General features: G+C 31.3%; 2 protein-coding genes and 1 long non-coding RNA gene across 3 annotated transcripts; all 3 read left to right on the top strand.

Annotated features, from left to right (window-relative positions):
• The first annotated feature begins 3,452 nt into the window (after positions 1–3,452).
• LOC111704248 (uncharacterized) lies at positions 3,453–12,183 on the top strand. The gene is made up of 8 exons (XM_023476431.1): positions 3,453–3,568; positions 4,990–5,050; positions 7,875–7,930; positions 7,979–8,081; positions 9,002–9,067; positions 10,342–10,405; positions 11,595–11,669; positions 12,096–12,183. The coding sequence occupies exons 1-8, from the start codon at positions 3,476–3,478 to the stop codon at positions 12,181–12,183; spliced, it is 606 nt and encodes a 201-aa protein (XP_023332199.1). The 5' UTR covers positions 3,453–3,475.
• Positions 12,184–13,382: 1,199 nt separating this feature from the next.
• On the top strand, positions 13,383–21,619 carry LOC111704249 (carbohydrate sulfotransferase 14). Its single transcript, XM_023476434.1, has 9 exons — positions 13,383–13,456; positions 14,663–14,726; positions 14,914–14,985; positions 16,209–16,261; positions 16,867–16,906; positions 17,465–17,554; positions 18,922–19,034; positions 19,535–19,624; positions 21,323–21,619. The coding sequence occupies exons 1-9, from the start codon at positions 13,410–13,412 to the stop codon at positions 21,441–21,443; spliced, it is 690 nt and encodes a 229-aa protein (XP_023332202.1). The 5' UTR covers positions 13,383–13,409; the 3' UTR covers positions 21,444–21,619.
• LOC111704257 (uncharacterized) lies at positions 14,111–14,432 on the top strand. The gene is made up of 2 exons (XR_002765786.1): positions 14,111–14,287; positions 14,368–14,432. It is a non-coding gene; the product is annotated as an uncharacterized LOC111704257 (long non-coding RNA).
• Positions 21,620–21,948: the final 329 nt, after the last annotated feature.

The raw sequence follows: 21,948 nt of genomic DNA on the forward strand, positions 1-21,948 counted from the left end.
GTAAATGTTATTCTGTTATTTCCTTCCAAACCTCTTTAAAGTTTTATTGTCATTAGCTTTAAACACCTTAAGAAAATGATATAATTCATCCAAAGGTTATTTTCATTTATTAGTGATGCCAGTTAACTGAAATTTATGTAATTAAAACTCAAGAAATTACTGTTATGTCGCAAAATGGACGTAACTTTCCACTAGTTACCTAGTTCTTAATTTCTTCCTCAAGTGCTATGCAACTTATTAACATCTTCCGGCGAGTGCACATTGTACATATAGCATTTCATTAAGGGATTGTCTTGGTTGAACAAAAACCATTAGTTATTCGGTCTTTTTAACTTTTACCCAGTTGTTATTAAACGCTGGATCCAATTTGAAACATTTATTTTATGAAAAATTTGTCATAAGTTCGTCATTTATAACTTTTTCGATAACACTCTCTTTAAAAAAAAGTTTTGGTAACAAATATTATAATTTTTGTTACCTAAACTTAATTATATTTAATTATGATTTACTGAAATGAAGTTACCATTGTTGCTGAAGTACAACGTAAATTTTATGTACATAAAAAAGCTATACTCATGTAGATAGAAGTTACCAGTACAACTATTGTACATATCCAATGCTTTATTATCATGTATACTAACTTAGTGCAGTATATTGCACACCGCAAACTTAGTAAATAGTTGAATTAACTATGTAATTTAAATAATAAGCTTAAGAAAGTATTAAATTTATCTAGTTAGCAGGGTGGAGCAAACATTAAATTTCACAACTTCCAGACCTAGTACAATAGTAGATCTTCCTTCATAATTCTTTCAATTTATTTTTGATATAAAATTAAAATGTAATAATGTGACACCCTGTACAGTGTACATATTAGCCTGTGTAAAAAATAACATTGTCATATTTAAAATTTTAGTCTGTAATTTTGTGTATTTTAGTGGAAAAAATGTCCAAAAGTATTTACATTAATTCAGAAATAGTTATTCCATTGTCAAAATTTCATTAAGATTTTCAGTTTAAGCCAGTTTGTTCATTCTATGTATAATCTTAACATTACCATTTTGTCGCTATTATGCAAATGAATAGTTAATATATAAATAAAGATAGAAAATAAAAAGTATTGGTAAAAACTTAAAACGTATAAATTTAGAGAAATAAATTAGTAAAAAAGAGCTTTTCTCAAAAATCAGAAATTAGCGTCTCGTAAAAAATCTGTTTTCAATTTTAATCTCAAAGAACTACCCACAGTATTCTTTAGCTACCAGATTCAAATGATATAAAGGAATCTGTTTTTCTATTTTATTCTCACTACGTTAATTAAGGAGTAAATTTCAGCTACCAGATTCTAACGATACAGAGGAATCCGCTTTTCTATATTATTCTCACTACGGTAATTGACGAGTAAATTTCAGCTACCAGATTCTAACAATACAAAGGAATCCGCCTTTCAATTGTAATCTTACTACGTTAATTGACGAGTAAATTTCAGCTACCAGATTCTATCAATACAAAGGAATCCGCCTTTCAATTGTAATCTTACTAAGTTAATTGAGGACTAATTTTCAGCCACCAGATTATATCAATACAAAGGAATAAGCTTTTCTATTTTATTCTCACTACGGTAACTGAGGGGTAATTTTCAGCTACCAGACTCTTAACTATACAAAGGAATTAGCTGTTCAATTGTATTCTCACTAAATAAAAATCGAAATATTTTTTCAAAATCGATTTTTTTAAATTTCATTACTTTTATTTCAAGGATAACGCCGGGCACTTGAGGTAGTTTAATATAATATTCTATATTTTATAAACGATGTCGGTCCTCTAACATTACACAACTTAATTAAAATTCCATTTATTCAGGGTTTTGATTATTCCATTAAATGCATTTCCATTTTTTCCTATTGTCAGCCCGTTGACATTTATCAACCTGATCTAACTGTTTTCAAGACATATAAATAATCTCAGGCGGTTTCAGGATATAAGATGGGGGGGGGGGATATTTTTACCCCACCCCATGTAATCTTATAAAAAGATATCCCCCCCCATCCCTCTTTTGCTAAAAAGTTTTATTTACCACCCTAACCCTACAAAAGTTACAGTTTCTTTATAGTACAGGGTAGGCAAATAAATGAGTTAATAACTTAATAATCCATTTTTTAAACTTTTTTTTTAAAAATGGTTTTTAAAAAAAATTACGTAATTTCAATCAGGGGGGTAATGGACTACCCCCTTCTGAAATGTTGACAAAATATTATCAGCTATCTATATATATAAAGTTGTAATCTCCGTTTGTCTGTTTGTTTGTCCGATCATAACGTAGGAACCCTGTACCGATTTGCCTCAAATTTTGATTGGGGGAACTTGGGAGACCCACGGGAATTTTCTTAGATTCTAAGTTGAGTGGATCGACTTATATCGGGATAAATAGGTAAAATCATAATTTACGACAAAGCGCGGGTAATCGGTGAGACTAACTATGACCCCCCTGTGCAGCGCTGGTTCCTAACTCCCAAGCTAGCTTCAAATAAAGCTCAACACCTCTCCCTTGGTGTTTTTGTTTTTATTTTTATGAAACTATAGTGTACTTTATCATTATTACTCACTTTATCGTGAATTTCATAAAGAACGTGCTATAAAATAATCATTGTGCTATAAAGTAATCATCGTGCTATAAAGTTAAATTAGCTGTATATCATAGCACGGGCTAAAGACAAAATTAAATCTTAAAAGGCTTGAACCTTCTCGATAAAGAGAAAATTTCTGTCCAAAAACTTTATAACACTGCGAACCAAAATAGTTATTTTGTTGTTGCTTTTTTGTAAACTTTATTCAGACCCAGACTATCAATTTGTTTATTTTTAAACTACCAATTATTGTTGATACCTTGACTCTTCAATTATCCTCACTAATCAATACATATTTATTCGTTTAATGGAGTTTAATATTTAATTGGAAAGTGCAACATCTTCACAAGCCTCAGTTAACAATCAACCTTTCTACAATCAGGATTCAACTTTATTTAAAAGGACTGTAGGCCTTGGGGAAAATGTTTATTTTTTAATGTCTATGATTTCCATTTACACGGGATTTCGTTTAGATATTATATTTACTGGGGATGTCATGAAGAAAAGTACAGTGCTAAAATTTAATCTTTTTTCTTGATACTCTATCTATAAAAAGAGAGAGATTGAGAAGGTGAAACTTCAGGTTAAAAAAGGGGGCAAATGGTGAAAATAACATAATTTTTTCCAAGTTAGTGCGATAATAATTGGATTTCATTTTAAGCCAAATACATTTCATCACCTCATATATAAAAAGTCTCCCGGGTCCCATTACACCCATACAAAGTTTCTTGGATCAAATGGAGGGAGGGGGGGCCCTCATAGTTATGAGGTGATACTTTAAAAAATGTTGATAAATGTTGTAATATTGATATAGATGATTAAAAATGGTTACAGCTAGGTGTATACGAATGAGGGGACGAAGCTCAGAATTAAGTTCTTTTCTTTTCTTTTTGATTCTTGTTCTAGGATTTCATGTCCTTCTACTCTACACCTTTCCACAGGTATAAAGTAATTTAATGTAAAGAACTTGAGTTTTTTCCACAAATTTAATTTTTCTAGTTTTCTAGTTGTTTTCTAGTTTTTTTTTGAAAAAAACCATAATTATATAATAAATCTTTTTATTTAAAAACTTAATCAAGTAGCTTTTAAAGGGAATAAAGACATTGTTTCATGTAACTCTCCATATGTTGAGTGCCGATTTACAAAGGTACTCTTTAATCCTTAATAAAGGGAATAAAGACATTGTTTCATGTAACTCTCCATATGTTGAGTGCCATTTACAAAGGTACTCTTTAATCCTTAATAAAGGATTAAAGGGAATAAAGACATTGTTTCATGTAACTCTCCATATGTTGAGTGCCATTTACAAAGGTACTCTTTAATCCTTAATAAAGGATTAAAGGGAATAAAGACATTGTTTCATGTAACTCTCCATATATTGAGTGCCGATTTACTAAGGTACTCTTTAATCCTTAATAAAGGATTTAATAAAGGATTTACAAAGGTACTCCTTAATCCTTAATAAAGGATTTAATAAAGCATTTACAAAGGTACTCTTTAATCCTTAATAAAGGATTTAATAAAGGATTTACAAAGGTACTCTTTAATCCTTAATAAAGGATTTAATTTTCTATCTGAATATTGATTTTTTTAATTGTGGGTTCTCTCTAAAAGTAGCAGAGACATTAAAGTAAGTTGTTTGAATTCAATTCGTTTTAAGAAAGAAAAATGACGATTTCTCCTACGTTGTTTTGAATCGGACATACTAATTTGTAAATAAAGGGTCGATTGAACTTACGTCGGCACTCTCTTTAAGCTTTACAATCTTGAACTCTCGTCGACAATCTCTTTAAGATCCACAATCTTGAACTTATGTCGGCAATCTCTTTAAGCTCCACAATCTTGAACTTATGTCGGCACTCTCCTTAAGCTCCAAAATCTTGAACTTACGTCGGCACTCTCCTTAAGCTCCACAATCTTAAACTTATGTCGGCACTCTCCTTAAGCTCCAAAATCTTGAACTTACGTCGGCACTCTCTTTAAGCTCCACAATCTTAAACTTATGTCGGAACTCTCCTTAAGCTCCACAATCTTGAAATTACGTCGACAGTCTCTTTAAGCTTGCACAATCTTGAACTTACGTCGGCACTCTCCTTAAGCTCCATAATCTTAAACTTACGTCGTGACTCTCTTTAAGCTCCAAAATCTTGAACTTACGTCGACAATCTCCTTAAGCTCCACAATCTTGAACTTATGTCGGCACTCTCCTTAAGCTCCACAATCTTGAACTTACGTCGGCAATCTCTTTAAGCTCCACAATCTTGAACTTACGTCGGCAATCTCTTTAAGCTCCACAATCTTAAACTTACGTCGGCACTCTCTTTAAGCTCCACAATCCCGACGAATTATGTCTCTTTTATAGGACTTGAATCTGCTGGAAAAGAGGGAGAGAAACACAAGTAAACAAGCCACTGAAAAAATAGGTAAAATTAATATTCTGTACGTTTAATCTTTTTACTGAGCCTTAATTAACATTGAGATATCCAGTTAACTCAATAGGCCATATTTGATAGGCATGATACAATGTTAATTTTATTATTAGAAAAAAATACAAAAAACATATTGGAACATTAACGTCGAACTACCGAAAGCATTTCAAAATTTTGTTAATTTTATTCGAAATTGTGAATAGATTGCTAGGGGAGATTGGGGTATTACACATATCTTTATTTTCTTAGAATTCTGTTCGAAATTTCTACCCAAATGTTCGATATTTTTATATAACAGTGGAGTTATATAGATATTTATTTATTAGTCGTAATTTTATAACTGATTTTCCTTTTAAGGTCTAACCCCATAGAGAGTGGAAACGAAGAGTATCTCATAATCTTCACAGAGATGTACACATTCATATAACCAACGGCCAGCCATTGAAAAATGTATAGACTTGTCGATTGTGTACATCAATATTTGTTTACATTCTTGGAAGCATCTGTGTACACCTGAGGGAATTATGAGATACGCTTTGACTTTTCGTTTCTATTCTTTATGTATAAAACAATCAAAAATAATAAAAAATGGTTGCCGTAAATTTATGAAATGTATCTGTTAATTATCTCTATAATTAAAAGAGAGAAAAAAGGTTTTAAAACTTCGAAAGAACAAATAAAAATAATGAAAATGGTGGCCGTGAAATCTAGCTGTTAATTATCTCTCTAATTGAAGCAAAAAGAAGAAATAGTAATAATCGTTTTGATTTATTACTTTGCAAATTGAAGCTGTATTAGCCTGCTTAAGAGGATGGTTTACACCAGGGAGTTTAAGAACTTTAGTTTACATTGCATTTTAACTGTTTTAGTGTAGCTCAGGAAGTTATAGTTTAATGTAAACAATATTAAAGATAGTAACAAAGCTTGATTTTAATAAGCAGTGTTGCATAATAGGACGGCAAGGCGGAAGGCTTGGGCAATCAAATTGTGATTGACCTCATACACCACAATCAAATGCATCAAATGTAAATAAATTAAACATTCAATAAAATATTAACTCATGTTGCTTATTGAATATTTTTAAAATCCTTTAAATTGTGTCAGTTAATTGCTTAAAGCGTTTTTTGCTTAAAAATTATTCTGTGAGTTTTGTAATATCTACGCAAAGGAACTGAGTTTTTGTCACAAACTCAAACTGTCTAATCTCTATATCTTTACAATCTGATGATATAAACATTTGTTATTTCAAACTTATATTGTAAGGTCTAACAGAATTCATAGTTTGAAATATCAACATATCGACATTGGGTAGCAAATATAAAGGGATTAGAAAAGTAGAGTTTGTGACAAAAACTCATTTCCTTTGTAGTAAAAAAAGAAGCATATTTATATCGACAACACTGAACAAAAAATTTTATTCTCATTTTTACGAAATAATTGTACTTTCATCAGATTGTAAAAAGTAAATCTGACTTTCAATAACATTTTTTTTATATTTGGAACACTTTTGCGATAACATAAAAATCAAATAAAAATCAAAGATGCAAGCAGTCATCCAAACGCAAAATGGATCAATTTTACATTTTTTTATTTCAGTTTTTTTACTGCGGTGGGCCGGGTTGGCATTGTTTGAGAAAAGAAAATTTTATGTGATATCAAAATTGCCGGCCATGAAAGAAAAACTTTGGGGTGAAAAAACTCCAGAAGGTCGCTAAAACATGTTGATATGATTATTAATTTATATCCCGTATCATTTGATCAGCTAAAAGTGTTTTGCTCGCATTAAATTAGAAAGCAGTCCTTTTGTACTTCTTAACTTCTGTAATGATATATATTTATATCAATTTTTTAAGTTTAAGCGGTACAAAAGGAAAAGGTCAAATTCCTGCGGAAATGCAAGTACAATTTTGTGATCTTGAAACTTGCTTTGTTTACAATTAACGTTAAAGTTTGAGAAGAACAAATTTATGTGTTTGCATAATACAAATTTAAAACATTTTTGTTCTTCTAAAAAAATCTTTTGAATAAAGGAATTATGATTGATAACATATAAGATTTCAAACTAATCAATTACTATGATTTTCTGATCTATGCAACCCAATGTTGTAGATCTCAGATATTTCAAATTATAAATTATGTTTGAAATATCAAAGTTTTTCACTATCAGGTTGCAAAGATATAGGGATGTAATGAATGCCTTACTCCAATAAGTTTTCTTAAGTCAGTATCAATCCGGATACAAACTCTGTAGAACTCCGTTGTCTACAATAATAAATTAGTCCGTATCGCCCAGGTACAACTCGCTCTCGAACTCTCTGGTCGATTAATAATACTCAGTCTGTATCAATCCAGATACAACGGTATTGTATTCTTCAGTATGTATCCCCTATATAGGTACAAACTCTCTAGAACTTCTTGCTGTATCAATCCTGATACAACACTCTCTGTATTTCCTAGTTCATATCTATTAATCGAGATACTACTCAGGTCCCTCTTGTTCGCTACACAAGGAACAACTATTCTAATTTCAAAATCTAGCAGAGTCTTATTCCAACTAACTATATTTTGAGTTTAATGGAACATGTTAAATTATGGACGTAATTAAACTAAACTGTAATACAAGTTAATGATAAGGACAGATAGGTTTTCTCAGGAATAAACGAACGTAATTAGAATACAGAAATGTTATAACGTATTTTATACGTACAGGTATGTTCAGGTTTATAAATATGGGGTTTACTACTATATTTATTATAGGGATTAGAAAATTTGAGTTTGTGGAAAAGACTTTACTTTACTTTAATTTGACATTTTCTAGTTGTGCTGAAATCTTCAAAAAGAAAATTGAGCTCCAAATGGGAAGATAAAAGAAAGGTAAAAATTCGAATTAAAGAAGAATTATTATCATAGTATTTATTTCAGAGGCCCATTTTTCCTGCAAAAAGCAGTTCTTACTTTGAGAAGAAAAATATTACTTTGGCGCAAACCTTTCATAAAACATTTTCTCCCTCCATCATGTATCCTGGTAATTATAAACTTACGTCGGCACTCTCTTTAAGCTCCACAATCTTGAACTTATGTCGGCACTCTCCTTAAGCTCCACAATCTTGAACTTATGGGGGGGATATTTTTACCCCACCCCATGTAATCTTATAAAAAGATATCCCCCCCCATCCCTCTTTTGCTAAAAAGTTTTATTTACCACCCTAACCCTACAAAAGTTACAGTTTCTTTATAGTACAGGGTAGGCAAATAAATGAGTTAATAACTTAATAATCCATTTTTTAAACTTTTTTTTTAAAAATGGTTTTTAAAAAAAATTACGTAATTTCAATCAGGGGGGTAATGGACTACCCCCTTCTGAAATGTTGACAAAATATTATCAGCTATCTATATATATAAAGTTGTAATCTCCGTTTGTCTGTTTGTTTGTCCGATCATAACGTAGGAACCCTGTACCGATTTGCCTCAAATTTTGATTGGGGGAACTTGGGAGACCCACGGGAATTTTCTTAGATTCTAAGTTGAGTGGATCGACTTATATCGGGATAAATAGGTAAAATCATAATTTACGACAAAGCGCGGGTAATCGGTGAGACTAACTATGACCCCCCTGTGCAGCGCTGGTTCCTAACTCCCAAGCTAGCTTCAAATAAAGCTCAACACCTCTCCCTTGGTGTTTTTGTTTTTATTTTTATGAAACTATAGTGTACTTTATCATTATTACTCACTTTATCGTGAATTTCATAAAGAACGTGCTATAAAATAATCATTGTGCTATAAAGTAATCATCGTGCTATAAAGTTAAATTAGCTGTATATCATAGCACGGGCTAAAGACAAAATTAAATCTTAAAAGGCTTGAACCTTCTCGATAAAGAGAAAATTTCTGTCCAAAAACTTTATAACACTGCGAACCAAAATANAATAATAATGATGATAATAGATGGTTTGGACGAGAAAGGTTATCATGATTACTTCCTCCAGAACTGTTCCAGAATTGTTCCACAAGGTATGCTTTTTATTCTCATAGAGAACTTAAAAACTATAAAACTGATTTCTACCAATCCTCTTATTTTTATTTTTCGATATTTCATGCTATTTAAGAAATCAAATAGTCAAATTGGGAATTATGAAATGTTTACTCGATGCTTCCCAAATAAAAAAACTGTCTATTTTCAAATTTAAACACGCTTTGTATGTGCAAGTGAAGGTATATATTTAGAAATACTCTCTGCTTGTCTGTCTGTCTCTTTGTATGTCTGATCATAACTCAGGAACACCTGGACCATTTATCTCAAATTTTGATTAAGTTAAATATTATATTTAATTGTATGTAGTCTTTTGGTTTGTGTGAATGAATGTAAACTAAATCAATAAATCAACATCAGACGTTTTATAAATATATAATAAACCCCTTTTCCTGGAACCCATTTAATAGATAATTATACTTTTCCTCCTCGTCACGTTTTCTATATAAATAGAAAAATATAAATACTTGTAATTTTAAATGACACGTGCCCCCCCACCCTCTCTCTCCATTGAACAAAGGTAAAATAAGTGTAATAGGTTTTCGCCTCATGATTACTGTGTGTGCCGACCATAATAATAATTATAATAANAAAACTACACACCAACGCGTGGACATAGGGATTTAAAGGGAGTGATCACTTATTTCAAAAACTACACACCAACGCGTGGACATAGGGATTTAAAGGGAGTGATCACTTATTTCAAAAACTACACACCAACGCGTGGACATAGGGATTTAAAGGGAGTGATCACTTATTTTTGATTGGACTTAATTTCCTAATTGTTTAGTTAAGAGAAAACATCAAATACAATCTTTCCACCTAAAGATGCTCTGCTAGCTTCTTTGATCAATTCTTGGGTTTATGCTCGGCCATGAAATAACATTTTTATATATGTTGAGTTTAGTTGTTATACTTATCGCTTGAAATGATAGATAATAAAATAATAAATACGATTTCTTTATTTAATTTTTTTTGTAATTGTGAAATAAACATTAGGTCTGAAATCTTCTATCAGAGATAACTTTGAGCTTTATGATTTCTTGGTTGTGTTTATAAATCCAAAAACTGTTGTTAATATGTATTTTTAAATGACTTTACAAACTCTTCAACCAATTTTTAGATGTTGTAATTAAAAATAATGAGATTACACACCTTTTTTGAAAGCGCTCTGGGTTCCTCTCTTTGCGAGAATACGGCTGCTTTTTGACATGTGCGTATAAACTTTAATAAAAAACTACTTTCTTTATTCTAGAAATTAACTCGCTTCAAAATTGTGTTATGGACTCAGAAATGAACCGAAGACAAGATACGATCAGGTAAACAGGCTTTAAAAATAGCATATTATACTCGGATTAATTATGATCAGCCTCTCCGCAACCCTGCCCTTGTTACCTCTTTCGTGAAACTTTTTAGAAGTGCAGTTAACACTTTGTCTAGACCTTTTCAAACCAAAAAAAAAACGATCCAATGCTTTTTTTACTTGTATACATTGTAGGACCCGTAAAACTGTGAAATAAGAAGACGATTTATAATCTTAAATAGTGCCATGAACAAGCAATTGTGCAGTGTTATAAGAGACCCATTTCACTCAATGTTGATTTTACTTTCTAGCTTGTTAATCTATCAAATATAACTTTTAAGTATATAAGGTTCCTACAGTGGTCAGCGTTTATATCAATACACAAAGACGACATTTATTTCTCAGTTTGAATTTCAAACAAGATTTTTACAAGTAAGCAATGAGAAGCTGTTTGTTGACAACTTCTCTTGGTCTTGTTGTTTATGTATATATGCAGTTTAAAGGCTTGGTAGCAAACAAAAGTTTAAATTAAATGTCGTCTTCATTGTATTGATATATACGATGACGACTGTAACTTACTTATCATTGCATCCGGATTTTNACTAATTTGAATGCTAAACCAGGCAAAGAAAGCTTATCAGCCAATATCACTTGCTAGGTAAACCAACAATTTTATTTTATAAACTTATACCCTGAGGCCGAATTTAAAGGATTTGAGTCACGGCTTAAATTTAAGCCGCGGCTCAAATATGGTTGGTTCCACTTAAAATCGTATTCATTGTTTCAAGATTTATGCCGGCGCTCAATTGAAATCGGTTTTTGGCGGATTTAGGACGCGGCTCAAATTCATTAAATTCGGACACCGGAAATAAAAATGAAGTTTTAAGTTTTTAATTAATAAATTCTAAAATTGCCTTTACACAATTTAATCATTTAGAAATAGTTTCAAATTATGAAAATCCGACAAAAAAGATTACTTCTCCTGTATCAAAATTATTGTTAAAACAATCTTCTAAAAACAGAAAAATTATAAAAACATCAAATTATGTTTACTACTGTTATGTTGGACAAAAAACCTTTTTAAGCAAAAGAGTGGAATATATATATATATATATATATATATATGTATATATTTGATCTATTAAGAAAAGTATGTTCTGAATACTACCCTGATATATATATATGTATATATTTGATCTATTAAGAAAAGTATGTTCTGAATACTACCCTGATGGACCAACTGAGGAACTGGATAATACTAAACTATTTATTCTACCCAGGGAATTAACTATATATATATTTACACACTAGCTCATTTTTTAGCCTTTGTTACCCCATATCCATACATTTTATATACAAATGAGCTTTTTCATATAGATTTATGGTGCTCGTTGATTCAAATTTCTTGCCATTATTTACGGAAGACCGTTCACATGTGAACCTGTTTTTAACGATTAAACGAGTATTTTTAAAACTTTTTAAATAATTACTTTTTTGCTTATCAATACGCTTTGGTGGATTGAGAATAGTGTGATTTTGTTTATTCCAATACAGCCCATGGATATCGATTTGTGAACATTGTGATTTTGTTAATTCGAATACAGCCAATGGATATCGATAAACAGATCTCTTATTCCTCATAGAAATCTTGTACGGCAGATTTTATGCAAACAGTCCCTTTAAAGCAAATATATATATTTTTGTAGAGAGGGATTATTTTGGTGTCCCGTCTACAAAGCAGCTTCTTCTAACTGGTTCAAAAACATTGTCAAGGAACTTCGGAATAATCTTTAAATAAAAAAATCTTATGGTTTTTGATAAATTACCGACCAATCATATGAAAATTATCAAAATCATCGCTTTCAAGACTAATATTAGTGATAACTTTTAGAGTCACGGAAGTTCGTAGTAAGATTTTTACTCCACTGGAGACCACCGGAGGGATTTCATTTTCCCTGGAGGGGTTTAAAAAATCGCGATTTACAATTCAAAACTTTACGCAGGGTGATCTACATTCCACTGGAGGGATAAAGATATCTTTTCAGGGTTTTTTTTTAACTCCACTGGATGGATTCAGGTATCCATCCAAGGGGTTTATAACTCCACTGGAGGGATTCAGATATTTTCCACTGGAGGGAGTCAGATATCCTTACAGAGAGTTTATAACTCCACTGGAGGGATTCAGATATCCTTCCAGGGGGTTTATAATTCCACTAGAGGATTCAAATATTCACCGAGGGTGTTTAAAATGCCACTGGAGGGATTTAGATAATCATCCAGGGGGTTTATATTTCCACTGGAGGGATTCAGATATTCATCCAGATGGTTTATAATTCCAGTGAAACACCCTGGGTGAATATCTGAATCCCTTCAGTGCAGTGGAGTTGTAAACTCCTTGGAAAGATATCTGAATCCCTCCAGTGGAATGTAAATCACCCCGCATAAAGTTTTGAATTGTAAATCGCGATTTTTCAAACCCCTCCAGTGAAAATGAAATTCCTCCGCTGGTCTCCAGCGGAAACAAAATCTTACTGCGAACTTCTTTGATTTTAATCTTTACAGAGAGAACCATAAAACTGTGGAACAAATTTCATATGCATTCTCCCTTTTACGGCAGAAATTACAAGCACTGTTTTCTTGTTCTTACTGCATGCCAAGTTTACTAAGTAAAAACTCTTTTCCATTTACATGCTAAGAAAGTAAGATGATAATGCGTCAATAGTTATTTGGTTAAATTTAATTTTTTAATTATTTTAATGATTATTTCCTGTTCAGCTGAGTTATTACACCCCAAGCCAAATATTACGAATCCGTAAGGAAAATATTCAAACTTGAAAATTTTTAGTTTTAGACGAAAAAAACGTTTATTATCTAAATTGAAAAGTTGTGAGAAAAATCAACCCCTCCCCTTAATTTCGACCGTAACCTCCTTTTTTGGATTAGATATCTTAGTTTTGTTATTTGGTAAATAATGATATAATGTCATTTCATAATTTCACCAAAAAAAACTACTAATTTGAATGCTAAACCAGGCAAAGAAAGCTTATCAGCCAATATCACTTGCTAGGTAAACCAACAATTTTATTTTATAAACTTATACCCTGAGGCCGAATTTAAAGGATTTGAGTCACGGCTTAAATTTAAGCCGCGGCTCAAATATGGTTGGTTCCACTTAAAATCGTATTCATTGTTTCAAGATTTATGCCGGCGCTCAATTGAAATCGGTTTTTGGCGGATTTAGGACGCGGCTCAAATTCATTAAATTCGGACACCGGAAATAAAAATGAAGTTTTAAGTTTTTAATTAATAAATTCTAAAATTGCCTTTACACAATTTAATCATTTAGAAATAGTTTCAAATTATGAAAATCCGACAAAAAAGATTACTTCTCCTGTATCAAAATTATTGTTAAAACAATCTTCTAAAAACAGAAAAATTATAAAAACATCAAATTATGTTTACTACTGTTATGTTGGACAAAAAACCTTTTTAAGCAAAAGAGTGGACATAGTTGTATCGACAGTTAAAACTTGTTCTTGAAAAAGAATCATAATAGAAAATAATTGTTATTTCAATATTCATGTTTAGAGATGGGCGCATTCGCTTTTTTTTAGATTTCAATTGTTCATATTATTTATTAGAAAACATTTGAAATTCGTTCGTTTCAGAATTATGGACTATGGTCCATTTTCCATATAAATCCTTCGTGTTCGTTTTGTTTTGAAATTAGGCATTTGATCTATTCCCATTTTACTATATAGAATATGTACATTTCCAATTGCTACGCGCACGCACATATGTGTGCCTGGATCCTGAGTATAGCTTCAGTAAGGCCTAAACCAACCATGGACGCTTATGTAAACTTACTTTGATTTCTTTCTTAATAGATGACATTCGTGTAAGTAATTATATGAAATCATTATAAAAATTGTTCTTATCAATGTTATATTGTTGCTATAATTCTTCAATCTATTTCAGTTAAACATCCAAACTCTCTTCTACCAAGTAACACCATCTGAATAAAGAATTAAAGAAAACACAGTTTTTATAGAGCGAGTAGTTTGAAACTGGTCATTCTAAAGAAATCAATACACGTTTATTCAAGTTTATCCAAAAAAATCGTTCGTTCAGTAAAAAAAACGTTCATCGTTTGTTAAATTCTAATGTCGTTCTGAAAACAACCTTTGTCTTTGAAAAATTTCGTTTGTTAACAAAGACAATCCCAGTAATCCCAGTAATCCCAGTAATCTACAGTAATGTTTATCTAATTTAGAGCAATTGCTCCAGTTTTGCCAACACAGAAGATCAAAGAGTTATTATCTAAACCAACTTCAGAGGTAGAGAAACAAAAATAAAATTTCTAAATTATTCAAAATCTTAAAAATACAAAATTTAAATCAAATCGGATTAAACAATCGGATTTTACAATCGGATTAGTTCCATCAATAAGCCTGAAAACTGTTCAAAGTGAATTTTAATTTTAATCTTTGATCTTGTAATTACTTATTGGTTTCTCTATCGAAGTCTGTCAGCTTCCTGATAGTGCGGCATCCATTTGATCGTCTTCTATCAGCATATAGGGACAAGATGGAGAGGGTAAGGAGCGTCTTACAGGGTTTCCCAATACCAATATAAATTTGAATTTGGAGACAACTTGAAAATCGGTTTTGATTTCTAATAGTGGATAGATTACAACAAGGGTACGAAAGAAAGATTTTTATGTTTTTTGAGATTTCCAAAATGTAGTCTACCTATTTTGTATCTTTAATATTGACATTGATATTGAAGAATTAAGCAATTTTGATGTACTATTTGAAAAATTGGAATCTGGACAATTTTCTCAATAACTTTAAAGGTATACAAAAGTGGTAGACCCAGGTGATAATATGATTATATATTATCTTTGGATAGACCACATTTTGGAATTCCCAAGAATAGTAATTGAGGTGTTAACTGTTTTAAGTGGGATATTATTAAATGTTGATAACGAAATAATACCGCGTGATAAAAAGATGATACATAACTCAAGATCAGTCTTCCATGTTTATTTGGGCATCCTGTTATGGCAGAAAGAGGAAAAGACTTAAAATAAAAAAATAAACAATGTGGTCAAATGCACTATTTTAATTATACTTACTCATCAAGCATAGTCAGATGAGAGCGTGCACATTCTGACCAGTTCTTTGCAGACTGCAGAGTCTGACCAGTGCTTTGCAGAGTAGCTCTGGACCCTCTCAGACTGGAATTCAGAAGGTCCAGAGCTACCCTGCGAGTCTGCATAGCACTGGTCAGAATGTGCACGCTCACATCATGACTGCAGGTGCTACGATGAGTAAGTGTATTTCAAACAGTGTGCATAAACCATAAAGCTTAAATTGTTCAACATTAAAACCGTTTTTTTAATAAAAATTTGAATTATTACATTTAACGAGAAAAAGCATGAGATTCAAATAAAGATTATTAAATATTGCAATTCTAATAAAATGTAGTTAATTTCCATTTTTCAATCAAGAATATGATTTATTGAAAAAGTAATGCCTACAGATTCTCATCTTTTCATACTTGTAAAAATTAAAGAACAAGATATCAGAGACGGCTGGACGACATTTTTCAGTCTTTATTCTTACATTCTCTTAAACAATTTTAATAAAAATTGTTTTGATGTGCGAAAAAAAGACAAAATTCTACCTAAGTCCACTGTCCGATATTTTGACATTTTAGGTTTAAAATGTCATTAAAGGCACATATTTCGTGCAAATAACATCCTGCAGTTACTAAAAAAAACATATGACATCTTTCAAAATAATCTTTAATTTTAGAAAAACAGATACTATTATAATCTGTATGGAAAAGAAATTGTTCGTAAATACAGGCTAGTGTGTACATATTTATATTTCAACAATTTAAACAATTTTAATAGATTTCATCAATCTTAATAATGGTTAACACAAAACCTTGTGTGTCTAGCCATCGATTAAAAATTTATAAAATTGTAATGGTATTAATGCACTAACATTCCATGAAAAGAATTTTCTCGAGTTTTACAAAAGAACTACATATCCCGACGTGTTATTTTATATAAGATGAACTAGTTCAAAAATTTTGAAAACCTCACTAAGAAATTGAGTATTTGTTACAAACTCTGATTTTCGATGAAAGAGGGTATAAGTTTACGGCGAAAAATAAGCGTTTCTTTTTGATTTAAAAAAAAATAATTTTCGCTGGCGCTGGATTTTCGAACATTTCTGGAAAATATAAACAATATATAACAATTTTCTCCTTATAGACGCAACAGATAGAAGTAATATTAGTAGCAATCAAAGGCGCTTTTTTTCGCTGCAAGCCTATACCCCCTTTCATTTTTCGCGAACACTCCCTTCAAGCCCTTTGAATTTCCTGGTAGTATAAAGACAAACTGTGGATCCCATTTAATATAAATGTGTTGTTTCCCCTAAATGTAACACGAATACGATACAGAGAGAGAGGAATCGCTAGGTTTGGACACAAATTCTATCAGGTTGGAGAAATAATAATAAATTTGATTAAATACAATTTCAAATTACATAATCACATCGAAAGAATTCATCAAATCTTCACTTTCAGATAATGGAATGTTGCAGATATTTAGTTTTTTAATTAAATGATTATATGGAGCTCTTTAGAACTGTTCCTGCATATTCATGGCTATTTATTTATACTGAGATTTACGTAAAATAGTATAAAACCTATTTTAAAATTGTCAAGACGACATTTGATAAATTCTTTCGATGTATGACTCATTTAGGGTTTAACTGAATGTATACATGTTTTCCAAATTTTTTGGTGAAGAATTGACTTTCAGTTGAAGTTTTAAAAAATATTTGTTATTTTCGATATTTTTTCCCCCACATCATTTAGTAATCTATCCAAAACGGAAAATTTCATGTCGTCATTAATATATCATCCTTTGTGGGTAACCGTGTATCAATCATAACATGTGAACATTTACAGATTAAAAAACTTTTCCGACTTTTTCTAATTTGAAGACGATAACTTGTATGCCGCTTTATTCTGATGATTAAGACTTTATTTTCAGAGGAATATGAATAACGGTGCTCCAATGGTTGTCCCTGGAAGGAAAGGATCAGAACCTACTTTCTGGGAGTTTGTTACAGCAATTATAGAGGTGATGATTTACTACGGTGATAGGGGATTATATCAGTATAATGAAGACGGCTTTTTGTTTAAGTTTTAATTTTGAATAAGCTTTTTTTCGAATTACAAGTTTACAAGCAATTAAAGTGAAGCTTTTTTAATTGATATCTTATCTCTGTTTCTTTGTTTTTGTGTATCCATGTTGTTTGAAATCTTGATATAAATCAAACTTTAAATTTAAACTCGTCATCATTATATTGATATAATCGCCTACCACCGTATGATATGAAATACAACCCCTGAAAGACATACAAGGAAAAATAGACTTAAATGACCTCTACAGAAAGGCCATATTCTACAGGACATTCTGTAAAGGAATAAAAATTCTAAAAGACACTTTTTTAAGACAAACTACTAAAAGACTTTTCCCAGTAGTCTAAATTGAAATTTTCGGAATTTATACTTACTAAAGTTTATCCTTTTAAAATGTGTTCCTTCAGAAGATTTTTTTGTTGAAGTTTACCTTTATATTTTATTTTGGAATAAAATTCAATGATCTCTATTTCCTTGTGAATAGGATGATTTCTGGAGGCCTATCAATGATATATTTTTCCTTGTGTATAGGATGATCACTGCAGGCCTATCAATGATCTCTTTTTCTTTGTGTTTAGGATGATTACTGGAGGCCTATCAATGATTTCTTTTTCTTTGTGTATAGGATGATCACTGCAGGCCTATCAATGATCTCTTTTTCTTTGTGTATAGGATGATCACTGCAGGCCTATCAATGATCTCTTTTTCCTTGTGTATAGGATGATCACTGCAGGCCTATCAATGATCTCTTTTTCTATGTGTATAGGATGATCACTGCAGGTCTATCAATGATCTCTTTGTCCTTGTGTATAGGATGATCACTGCAGGCCTATCAATTATCTCTTTTTCTATGTGTATAGGATGATCACTGCAGGCCTATCAATGATATCTTTTTTCTATGTGTATAGGATGTTCACTGGAGGCCTATCAATGATATCTTTTTCCTTGTGTATAGAATGATCACTGCAGGCTTATGAATGATCTCTTTTCCTTGTGAATAGGATGATCACTGCAGGCCTATCAATGATCTCTTTTTCCTTGTGTATAGGATGATCACTGAGGCCAATCAATGATATCTATTTTTTGTGTGCATAGGATGAATTAATGAATGATCACTGGAGGCCTATATCTTTTTTCTATTGTGTAGGATGTGTATAGGATGATCACTGCAGGCCTATCAATGATCTCTTTTTCTATGTGTATAGGATGATCACTGGAGGCCAATCAATGATATCTATTTTTTGTGTGCATAGGATGAATTAATGAATGATCACTGGAGGCCTATATCTTTTTTCTATTGTGTAGGATGAATTAATGGACGATCACTGGATGCCTATCAGTGATCTCTGCAGCTTCTGCAGAAAAGGACTAAACTATAACGTTATAATAAAATATGAAAATATGGCAGCTGAAGAAAGGTAAATTAGCTTTGTTTTTTCAAAACAAATATATCAAGAAAAAATTGAAAAATCATATTATTAAATATTTTTTTTGGGCACTAAAACAATACAAATAACAAACAATGATATTATTATAATAATAATAAAAAAGATGAGATTATAAAGATGGATTCTATCCTTATTCGCCGAATCAGGGTTGAATAATTCTTTCAATTACAACACCTTTAACTTTGTATAATGTTTTTATTCCAGGAACCAGTCTATACAGGAATTCCCACAAGGGATAAGACGCCAGAGACGACTGTGCGGAATTTATACTGTATATTTAATTATACACATGATTCCCTGCAACCATAAACTTGTTTTTTCCAAATCATTAAATAAACCATTTCAAGACCACATTCAAGGCAGAAGACATATTTTAAACTTGGAATCGTCATATTTTAGGGGTTTCAAGTCGTCTTTACAGTTTCATCCTTTGTGGGTAACCCTGTCTGATTATTATTTTGTGATTGCAGATATTTATTAAACCGCTTGAATGTGGAGGATCTCATAATCCCTCAGTGGGAGAACAGATACCCTGGCCAACCCATTGATCAACATATTAGGTTAATTCAAACATTTATTTTCTTTCTAAACTCTTTGACCTTTAAATTCAATTAAACAGTTTCATGCAATATAGTCATCCTCTATTTTAACTTTGAACATGTTCTCTTTGTGTAAATCAAAAACAAACAAAATTTGCGGATTTTATAAAAATATTTTTGTGGATTTTCAAAGTTTTCAAAAAATCGAATTTGTCAGCAGCAAATTTTTGAAAATTTAATCTTCCATAAACCTTCCCCGGGTCAAGCGAGGTCCCACACATAATTTGGGCCGGATCGGTTCATTGTTTTGACGCTTATTGGATACAAACTGACAAACAAACAAAGTATATATATAGACTATGCTTTTAGGGCGCTTCGCGCCCATCTTCTATTTAAATTCTGAACATGTTCTTTTTGTTTACATTTCAAAACAAAGAAAAAAATTTCGCGGATTTTCAAAAATTTAAATTTTTTACAAAATTAAAAACCTTTAAAACACATTTTTTTAATTTTTATCATTCGTAAACCTTCCCTGTGGTCACGTGATGTCTCACAAAAAATTTGGGCCCGATCGGTTCAGCCGTTTTAACGTTTATTGGATACAAACAAACAGACAGACAAGCCAAATTTTTATATATAGATAACAACGGAATATCCTTATCTGATCAATGATAAGTAAGTCATTTTTCGATCCAACAATTGTTGGATTCTTTTGACAAAGAAACATAGAATTTATGATGGTAAAAAGGAAAATTTTGTTTGACATTTTTTGTCAGACGAAGATTTAAAGGTACTGTTGTACATCGAGCATGCAACTTCAAAAATTAACGGTCACTAAATAAATTACGTCGACATGGTTTCCTTCAGAACGTTAAAATTCTCGGATTATCATATTCATATTGAAAAAAAACAAAGAAGTGTAACTTCTGTTCAATCTTTTTCGCCCAGCTCGAGAATCTTATAAAGATTTTTAATTCATTTTTATGCTGTAGAAAAAACTTGCAAGAAAAAATGTAAAAGTTTTGTTAATCACTGGTTAAGAGCACGGACAATAGACGAAATGTTAAGCGACCCTCCATTTATAAACAGGGTGTCCCAATAAACATGGAAATTCAGTGACGAATTCGATATCGTCTTTTTAAATAATTCTAAGATTTTAATAATGATACCTACTGAGAAAGCTGTAATCTGTAAGAGTTTCGTCTGCTATGTTCACATTTTGTTTGTTTATGTTTTTACTGCATACGGTTGTACTTAGTAAAACAAGAAAATTGCAGTATACAAACAGAGTAAACTTGTCCGTCTTCACTGTTCATCTTGCGGAGACATTATAGACACATCTTTACAGTCTTTTACCCTTTTCATAAAATAAACTCTAGCAGACATAATAATATTATGGGTTTGAAATTAGGTATTACAATGCTAATTCATAACAAAGACGATATCCAATTCGTCACTGAATTCCTATGTTTTTGGGACACCCTGTATGATTACAAAAAATATCCTTTTTTATTTTTAAAGCTAATTATTTTAAATTGTGGGTTTCTCCATAAAAGTTATTTGTGGATTTCTTACTACAGAAAATTACTGAAATTGTTAGAAATAAACAATTTTCAAGCTAAAAGTACAACAATTTCTTTCAAATTATTGTTTAAATAAAAGTGTGAAGAGTACTGCCATATCTTTACATTTAAAACTATAATATACTTTTTATTTCAGGGATGCATATTTTAATTTACTGAACGAAGAAGAGATAAATGATTTATTCCAACTGTACGAGATGGATTTTCATCTGTTTGGATACGAGATGGATATGAAATATCTCATCAGGATTAGATGATAATATACACAGAGATCTAGACAGATATGAAAATTAGTCTTCGAAATTCAATTCAGGGTCGACTTTAAAATGTCCTAACGCCTTGGCCTTTAGTTTGATTTTACAAGCTCAATTATATATTTTAAAGCTCTCTCTCTATCTTTATATATATTATATATAAGTGTATATATGTATGTATGTATTAGAGATGTCAACGTTTTGATTGTGAGTGTTCATCAAAAGTATAAGCGTTTGAAACGTTACATGACACATTATGAAATTTTATAGCATAGAGTAACGTTATGTAACGAATTTTCTGCACTTGGATACCTTATACAATGTTAAAGGGAGTGTTCGCGAAAAATGAAAAGGGGTATAGGCTTACGGCGAAAAACAAGCGCATTTGATCGTTTCTAATCTTACTTCTATCTGTTGCGTCTATTAGAAGAAAATTGTTAAAAACGACTCATACCGAAGAACATAGCGTCCATACAAATTCAGAAAGTTGCAATATTCAACTCAGATC

This window comes from Eurytemora carolleeae, unplaced genomic scaffold (assembly GCF_000591075.1).
Source record: "Eurytemora carolleeae unplaced genomic scaffold, Eaff_2.0 scaffold399, whole genome shotgun sequence".
NCBI lineage: Eukaryota > Metazoa > Arthropoda > Copepoda > Calanoida > Temoridae > Eurytemora > Eurytemora carolleeae.

Excerpts from the sequence above, each read along its gene's own strand:
- LOC111704249 (XM_023476434.1), top strand. The coding sequence starts at position 13,410 with ATGCTAAACCAGGCAAAGAAAGCTTATCAGCCAATATCACTTGCTAG. Across the intron at positions 16,262-16,866 it reads GAAATTGTTCGTAAATACAG|AGAGAGAGGAATCGCTAGGT; the intron begins GCTAGTGTGTAC and ends AATACGATACAG. Across the intron at positions 19,625-21,322 it reads CCCATTGATCAACATATTAG|GGATGCATATTTTAATTTAC; the intron begins GTTAATTCAAAC and ends TTTTTATTTCAG.
- LOC111704248 (XM_023476431.1), top strand. The coding sequence starts at position 3,476 with ATGAGGGGACGAAGCTCAGAATTAAGTTCTTTTCTTTTCTTTTTGATT. Across the intron at positions 8,082-9,001 it reads TCCCTCCATCATGTATCCTG|ATGGTTTGGACGAGAAAGGT; the intron begins GTAATTATAAAC and ends TGATGATAATAG. Across the intron at positions 11,670-12,095 it reads AAACTATTTATTCTACCCAG|AGAGGGATTATTTTGGTGTC; the intron begins GGAATTAACTAT and ends ATATTTTTGTAG.